Below are 8,272 nucleotides of genomic sequence, written 5' to 3'. Positions count from 1 at the left end.
GTTCATGGACGCTTCATTAGTCCCTGCTATGACAGGTACAAATGAAGCGCGGACTCTTTCCTATATTCTTTCACCTATCGATTCTTCACCTTTATCACATCCTTTAAATAATTTGGAAACCACTAGTGAATCTATTAACTTAGTACCAAAATTATCAAATTTCAACTCAAAAGGCATTGCTGTATCAGTTTCATATATGACAGAGAATAATGAAAGAAAGAATAGTGAGAGCACCATAAAAAATTGTGAGATTACTCAGAAAAATACCATATCCTCTTCCACATTTGCTTGTCACTCTATGTCAATTGATATAGAAAAACAGAAATCCCAGACATCTATCGTTACGCAATCAGGTACAAGATCGAACGATGGTTATTGTATCAGTACTAAAAAAACTAATAATGTTCAGTGTTTTCGTTCTATATCATCACCGCAGTTGACTATTAAACCGCTAACACGTTCTAAGGTCTATCGGAAAGCGTCACTAAAATCTTCTACAAATAAATCAAGTTTACAGTCTGATCTCTCTAACTTTACAATAGACAACTTCAATGCTGTTTCTAATGTAAAAGCAATGAATACTGCTAATAACAGCAAATGTATCTTATCAAAAGCAAATAAGTACAGAAAGACACCCGAACAATGTCCCATCCAAAGCGACACATGCAGAAAGGCCAAGGAAAACGACATCGGTATTGCAAATTCAAAAAACAAGTGGAATATCGAAGACGTTCATATAACATGTAATCCATTATCAACGCCGTATCCATATTCGACGCCTTGTCAGAAGACAGCGAGTGGAACGGTAACAGAATCGCAAGACGAGGAACCAAAGAGTCGTAGTTGTGGAAGTTTCTTACCAATCCTCTCGTTAATTCCTCAAACAGTTATCGGCTTTCAGTATTTGAGCCCAAAAATGAAGTTCTCTTGGTGGCGTAACAAGATATCGTGAAGGCACGCTTAAACGACCGTTTGGCGCGATGTCCGCTTGAAAGTAGCGCGGCAACGACGACTCGATGCCGATCGGTCGAAATAGCAGTACGACTACAAAAGAACCTCTTTTACCTCGTAGCGAGTTCCCTACTCTTTTTCATCAATTAGAGGAATCCTGTTAACGTTACACTCGCACGTCACAAAATCTATCGCCCTTAACCCGTTTAACATGATGATATAGGGTCGTAGAGGAAAGCGCATGCAGCTAGAAATTAACGAGCATAAGTAGTTATTTAATTATGCCGTAAAAAGAGAGAAAGAGAATGAAAAAGAAGAATAAACAAGAAAAGGAGGAGCAGAAAGTGAGTGAATGCGAGAAAAAATTTTGTGTGTTTGTTGTTGTTTGTTTGCTTGCTTGCTGCGCGCGCGTGTTGTGTGTGTTGAGAGAGAGAGAGAGAGAGCGAGAGAGAGAGAGAGAGAGAGAGAGAGAGAGAGAGAGAGAGAGAGAGAGAGAGATTGTTCACGATGCATATATTTTCGGTTTTTTGCCGATTAGAGTCTGTATTTTGCATGATTGTGCTACGTTACGTTAACTACGATGCTGGATCCTCTAGTCCATGAAGTATTCTTTTCTTAGACTGCATTCACTTTATAGGCAATGATCTCCATTATCTTTTTTACCAAGAAAATAATGCGAACAAAATTTTTTCTCGTACAACGCGCAATTAGCTTATTTTGTTTGTTGTTCATAAAAAAAAATAAAAAAAAAAAAAAAAAAAAAAAGAAAAAGAAAAATTCACAACGTACGGAGAGAGAAAGAAAAAGATTTGTTACAATGATCTTTGTGAAACTCTTTCCCTCCCTTCTCGTTGTGTTAATCAAAAGTACGAATGATACCGTAAGTAGAATCTTGGCATAATTTTTTTTTTCTTTCACAGACTCGCGTTGTAATCAAAAGATCATCTTACTTTCCATTCATTGTTCGCAATCAATTTTTTAATAAAAATATTACGATAGTTATATTTCTAAACAAATATGTCTAAGAGATGATATCAAAGTAAGATATCATATTAGCAAAAATAAAAAAGAAAATAAACAGTATATAATAGTGTACAAATTTAAGAATTACATCGATATATCTCTGATATGCTTTACGCCGATTCTGATATACCAGGAATGCTCGATTTGTGATAATTATAATAAGTCACGTGATTTATTTTATAAATTTTCTTTAAGTATATATTTTTGTAAATAGTTATTTATAAAATTTTTAATGAATAATTTAACGGTTCCATTTTTTATTGTAATAATTTAATTGTAATGTATTCAAACAGAAAATGTGTGTGCTCACTTAATTAACACACGTGAGCAACTATTGCAATATTGTCTTCGCAAAATATGGTCATTCCTGGCGTATGTTCTACTGATTTAAGAAATAAAACTGAATTCGTTATTAAATTTAGCTAGTTAAAAATAGTTCAAATTTTACGACAGTCATTCCTGTGTATATGATTATAATTCTTTTGCCCTATTTATAGTATGTTCATAACCCTGCGAAAAATGATGAAACATTTAATAAATCATGATTCTTTATTTCGAAAAATATATTAAATGCATGTAAAGGGAAAAAAAATGTAAAATCGTGATCTGCTTATTATTTTGATATAATTTGAAAGTACTATCTACTTAATAGAGTACAATATCAGTTAATGTGTTAGTTTTCTTTTCACCTAGTTCTACAATATTATTGCAGTTAATATAAATGCAGATACAAAAGATATTTCGACCCAATTCGTTTTTTAAACTGTTTGTTTTATAACTTGTAATTAATAAATAATTTATGAGTTTGTATTTTGTTGTATTTTTTATTTTAATGAAATATTAGCATCTATTTTTATGTATTTTTTCACAAGGAAGCTTTATAAAAAATACAGCTAATAATAATTATGATAAAATCTGGATATTCTTAATAAAATTATATAGAATAATTCTAAAGGAATGTTAACAAATTTATTGGTATATTTTACACATCAAAACTAAGACAAAAGTCCTAATGAAAAGTCAAGAGTTCAAAATGAATATACCGTATAATTAATTACTAATTACTAATTTCTAAATCTATTAGAACATACGTGTTCTATGTATTCCCGCAGTTATTATAAATCTAGAACTTTTCTTTTAATTGTGATGCATAATATATGCTTGTGAATTTTTAGATATCCCTATAAAATTATCCTGTATAAAATTCTAATCTTTTTTCAAATCTTTCTCTCAATGCACGAAAAATATTCAATTAGTTATGAGATAGTGAAATAGAGATTATAAATACATTTGAACATTACTTGCAGAATTGGACAAAATAAATGTATTAACAATCATAATGGAAATATATATATGACTTATAATACTTACTGTGATCACTTCGCCTTTTAAATAAAATTTATTTATGGCTATATATATAGCGCATATAAAATGATTTTACTTTTAAAAATTTAAATAGATTTACTTTTGTAATGAAAGCAGCCAATTAATAATATAATAATGTTAAATATATACACATATTATTGTAGATAATATACATCATAGTATCATTGAGTGGTCTGAACTACATAATTCGTGACTACAAATTACTGTTGCATGCGAAGTAATATAATTTCTGTACTATATCTATAAAATAAAGCTTATATTTAGTCAACTTATTTTTATTGGAGTTAGCTTGTTCACTCTGAAATAATATATTGCACTTTCTGAGTATTTATTTTATATTAAAATTGATATTTTTCTCATAAAAATAAGCTTATTTTTCTTCAGTAAAATAAACAAATAATCGAAAAAGGTATCGTAAAATATACATTATAATGTCACTTATATTAGAAATTTTAAATTATGTTATCACTATTGATGCACTTTCATTTATTAAGATGGTCACGCATACCAGTAAATATAGTATTAATCCGTTTTTGTGCAATTTGTTGAGGTCTGTTATTTGCAATTTTTTCATGCTCTTTTTGCAATTGATATGCTTGTGCATCAAATTCATTACGTATTTTTTCTAATGCTAATAACACAAAAAAAATGTACTATATTAAACTTGATCGAGAAAGAAGTAGGTCACAATTCAAATATTTCCTTCTTTTTTATTTTTTTATGAAAACATCTTCTATAAAATAAAAATCTTGTTTACCTTTTTGTAAATTCATCTCATCCATATCTGAATTATTTATTTTAGATAATTCCTTTCTAAAATTTTTTGTTATTTTCTTTCGAATATAATCTGCTTCTATCTCTTGTTTTGTTCTTGGTATCCTGAATCGAATACAACAGCATAATCCAATTATTATGCTAAGTAAAATAGATAAAATTATTCCTGCCAATTGCCAAACGCGAAATCCTGCTAAAGTTTCATCCTCAAGCCATTCTTCAACACCACTTTCGACACAGTCACCTGGACTTATAGCAATTTCATTTGCAGAACATGGCGAAATACTGGATGATGATAATAAAACTGATCCGACAGTGGTCTGGTTCATCTCCATTTTCATAAATTATATAAGTATATACTTAAAATAAATCATACAAATTTTAATATTTAAAAGTATTAAAACTACATATTTCAATTATTTTACATACCTTTAACGAAACTAAAATCTTTAATAGAATATTATCAAAATATATGTTATGAATGGAAATGCATGTCATTTATAAACAATTATTATTGTATTCCATAGAATACTTTTGTACACATGCTATAGGTATTCACTCTGAAAGAATTCTTATGACTGAAGCATTAAGAGCAATACAATTTTATATTATATTAGTGTTAGATGAATGGGTGTGGTTATTAATGAATACCTTCATTTGGCACTCCCTATTTTACACCCCCTATGGTTTTCTTTTGATTCTATGCTTTTTCAGAAATCAATACTAGAGAAAAAATCAATTTATAGAAATATTTTAATAGAAACATGAAGGTTCCATAAAAATTCATTCAAAATTATATTTAGAATTAATATATATATATATATATATATATATATACAAAAAAAAATATATATATATATACAAAACACCTTTTTATTATTATATAATAATCTGTTATATAATAACTAAAACTAGACAATAAAAATAATTATTTATTAAAAAACAATATTGTAATTAAAAAAATAATGGCATGGGCTCATGTCATTCAACAATATCTATTAAGTAAAGTAATCTTATTCCAATCGATTTTCTTCATTATTTTTTGTAAAGTACAGTCGAATTATTGGATAAATCATTTAAATTATTCAAAGCCCAGAATTATGTGCTTTAAGCCAATATTATAAATGAATTTTTAATAAGACGACATATTAGAAAATCGTATAAACCTGCTTTTAACAAATCATTCTGAATTTCTTTGATTAATTTCATGACTAATGATATTCTGTGAAATATATTATCAAAAATCAAAATATATTGTAATAAATAGCATTACATAATTAGTATACTTTTTATAGATTTTCCAACTTAATAAAAATATTTATAAAAATTTGTTTAAAAAATTATAATTAAAGTAATTTAATAAAAAGTTTGAAATAATTTATCAATATATTTTCAGGATCGTAAACATATGCTTAAAATCTTTCATTGTTTTAAAAAAATTACATTTGATCTTATACATGGAGAACTTGTGGTTTACTAATTTCATAAGACAGTAATCAAGCCTTTGTTAATAAACCATATACTGTATACCAAAAATTAAGAATTGTCAGCAAAATTATAAGATAAATGAAACATTTCATTTATCCCGCATTTAAAACTGTTTCAGTACTGTTAACTTTTATATGAACTCATTCTTTCCTTATGAATGTCCGACCGCTGTAAAAATGTAAGATCTAAATATTTTATAATTTTGAAAATATATTATATAATAATATAAACATAATGAAATACTCACGTAATTGTTTTCTTTTCAGTACTTTTTGTTTGAGATCTTGCGCGATTGAGTACTTTTAGAAAATCTGTAGTTTTAGTACGCATACGTGAATGAATATAAACTTTACTACACTTAATGTGATAATGTAAGTAATTTCTGAACATGTGTATTAAATCAATAGTATTATTACGTGCTTCTCTGTTCGTATGCCGTGGAAATAATACTGAAAACAAATAAATTATAAAATGTAAAATGAAATAATTCTAATGATTCTAAATCATGTTGCAATTAAAAAATATCTTTACCAAATGTAATATATCCAATGCAATCTCCTACTGCTGCTTCAGAATCCTGCAGTTCTAATGGGGGTTCTCGATGATTAAATAGAACTTGTGGTGCTGTATGGCTAGCACGTCTACCTTCTTTTAATTCTTGTAGAAATAATTTTCCAATAACCATATCATCCTCATCTTTAAATATAGTACTGAATACTACAGTCACTCTGTCACTTTTAGCTTCCACGTACCTTAAATTAAAGAAGATATTGCAGAGAAAAAGTTAAATTTATCTTGCTTTGTTTATGATGATTCATATGACATTTATATGCTCACATAGTTTCCTGATCTCTATATTGAATAACTGCTCTCTTTTGAACTTGTGTACCAGGAGAATCATAATATTCTTCCTGAAAATCAAAGTATTTTTCAAACACACTTGCAAAGCAATGCCTTTTTAATAAACCAACTTTCTTCACTAAAGCTTCCCAATCCTCTGGTAAATTTTCCAAATCTATCAAAACTGACACATTATAACCTAAAAACATAAGAAAAACATAAAGAGTTAAAATACAACTGAAACCATTGATTGTTATATATATGTTCTCTCTAATTCTAGTTTCTCTCTCTTTCTCTCTCACACACATACTTATCGAAAGATATAATATAAAAAATGTTACCGCTTTCTGGAGCAATAAGATGAGGACCATATTCTCGTTTCAGTAATTCATCTGCTCCATGTTCTTGCAGTTGTTTATAAAATTTAAGTAAAATACTAATCTGTAAAAAGATTTTTCATAAATTAATTAATGTTGGATTTATCATAAACATATGTATATTCATATACATATACATATATGTAATTTACGTAAGAAATATCTGTCTATATAAATAAGATTTTGTCTTACAAATCACATCTATTATATTAACTTACTCTAATTTTTGACTTGTCACCACTTAAATTTGAAATATGGAATAAAACACCATCAAAATCTGCTATAACCACGTCCGTTGACTCCGGTTTATGTCTGCAATAAAAGAATAATATACTATGTTATAAATTATTCTAAATTTAATTTATTATATACTAAATGCAACAATGAAATAACTGGCTTATAATTGAAAAAAATATATAGTTTTTTATATTTTTTATAAAATCATAATCTTTTTTTTATTAGATATCTGAATGTTATTGATTAATATTCATACACATTTACGCAAACTAATATGCGATAAACCAATAAATGTCAATACAAAATGTTATATTACTTTTACTTTTATTTCAAAAGGAATTAATTCAATCTAATCACATATTTAATAAATATTTTATTATATATATATATTTCTTCGTAATAATCAAATGAATTTGTTGAACACTAACGTGGACACCGCCCTAATTCATAATCTTTCACAAACCTCTTACAATTATACTATAAAATACTTAAATTTAAATGAACAAAACATTGTACTTACCCTGATAAGGCATTTTTTATTTTATTCGTTAATGTTTCTTCTAGTATCCTGTTATGTATCTCAAGCAAAATCATTATAGTATTTAATTCTAAATAATTACAATATTATAGTACAATAATTAACAATTATCTACTGACTGATTTAACCATGTATACCGATTCATATATACGGCTCTGCCTAATTCTAATCTCCACTTTGGCCACAGATTATACATAATAGATTGGTATGTCTCTGTTATATAGTGAGTAAACGATTATTGCTACATTGGAAATCGGATTTCATGTTTAACACCATTTTGAAATTTTGATAAAATTTTTAGAAAATTTTTAAAACCATCAACTTTAATTTTTTGTTATTTAGTAATTGTATACTTTCAAATACAATGTCAATATAATACCTTAATATATAGCAATTAAAATGTAGGTTCCTCCTTCAATGCAAATCTAGCACTAGTAGCGCTAGTGTTTCTTTATCAATTTTACGTTAAGTTTTACCTCTAGATAGATAGTAACTCTTTTTTCTTCGGAAAAGTACACAAAAGTTATATATTTTTAGGTATGAGTATATACAGGATGAACTAGTTGAATGAAATCATCTAAATGTTTATTGTTATTGTGGAAATATTTTCTTCTGTCATTTTTTTTTTTTTTTTTTTTTTTTTTTTTTTTTTTTTATC

At 27.2% G+C, this 8,272-nt stretch overlaps 3 protein-coding genes across 4 annotated transcripts; 1 reads left to right on the top strand and 2 right to left on the bottom strand.

The window, feature by feature from the left end:
* The first annotated feature begins 4 nt into the window (after positions 1-4).
* Positions 5-3,628, top strand: LOC124430523. Its single transcript, XM_046977226.1, has one exon. It carries the CDS (start codon positions 5-7, stop codon positions 950-952), a length of 948 nt encoding a protein of 315 aa, XP_046833182.1. The 3' UTR covers positions 953-3,628.
* On the bottom strand, positions 1,682-4,935 carry LOC124430527 (transmembrane inner ear expressed protein). Of its 2 annotated transcripts, none has more exons than XM_046977231.1 (3): positions 4,564-4,935; positions 4,118-4,493; positions 1,682-3,991 (listed from the first exon to the last, which is right to left on the bottom strand). In XM_046977231.1, exons 2-3 carry the CDS (start codon positions 4,473-4,475, stop codon positions 3,843-3,845), a joined length of 507 nt encoding a protein of 168 aa, XP_046833187.1. In that variant the 5' UTR covers positions 4,476-4,493; positions 4,564-4,935; the 3' UTR covers positions 1,682-3,842. The 2 variants fall into 2 exon arrangements, with proteins under 2 accessions (XP_046833187.1, XP_046833186.1); XM_046977230.1 differs by having other exon boundaries at positions 4,118-4,463.
* Positions 4,936-5,501: 566 nt separating this feature from the next.
* LOC124430575 (probable actin-related protein 2/3 complex subunit 2) lies at positions 5,502-7,801 on the bottom strand. Its single transcript, XM_046977356.1, has 7 exons — positions 7,597-7,801; positions 7,058-7,151; positions 6,804-6,903; positions 6,460-6,661; positions 6,154-6,374; positions 5,870-6,071; positions 5,502-5,790 (listed from the first exon to the last, which is right to left on the bottom strand). Exons 1-7 carry the CDS (start codon positions 7,668-7,670, stop codon positions 5,763-5,765), a joined length of 921 nt encoding a protein of 306 aa, XP_046833312.1. The 5' UTR covers positions 7,671-7,801; the 3' UTR covers positions 5,502-5,762.
* Positions 7,802-8,272: the final 471 nt, after the last annotated feature.

The sequence above is a fragment of the Vespa crabro genome, chromosome 19 (genome assembly GCF_910589235.1).
Source record: "Vespa crabro chromosome 19, iyVesCrab1.2, whole genome shotgun sequence".
NCBI lineage: Eukaryota > Metazoa > Arthropoda > Insecta > Hymenoptera > Vespidae > Vespa > Vespa crabro.
The sequence above is the reverse complement of the archived record's forward strand: the minus strand, read 5'-3'. Positions and strand labels throughout refer to the sequence as shown.

Excerpts from the sequence above, each read along its gene's own strand:
- LOC124430523 (XM_046977226.1), top strand. The coding sequence starts at position 5 with ATGGACGCTTCATTAGTCCCTGCTATGACAGGTACAAATGAAGCGCGG.
- LOC124430527 (XM_046977230.1), bottom strand. The coding sequence starts at position 4,632 with ATGACATGCATTTCCATTCATAACATATATTTTGATAATATTCTATTA. Across the intron at positions 4,464-4,563 it reads AGATTTTAGTTTCGTTAAAG|ATGAACCAGACCACTGTCGG; the intron begins GTATGTAAAATA and ends ATGAAAATGGAG. Across the intron at positions 3,992-4,117 it reads TGAGATGAATTTACAAAAAG|CATTAGAAAAAATACGTAAT; the intron begins GTAAACAAGATT and ends TTGTGTTATTAG.
- LOC124430575 (XM_046977356.1), bottom strand. The coding sequence starts at position 7,670 with ATGATTTTGCTTGAGATACATAACAGGATACTAGAAGAAACATTAACG. Across the intron at positions 6,072-6,153 it reads CATTGGATATATTACATTTG|TATTATTTCCACGGCATACG; the intron begins GTAAAGATATTT and ends ATTTGTTTTCAG. Across the intron at positions 5,791-5,869 it reads ACTGAAAAGAAAACAATTAC|CGGTCGGACATTCATAAGGA; the intron begins GTGAGTATTTCA and ends ACATTTTTACAG.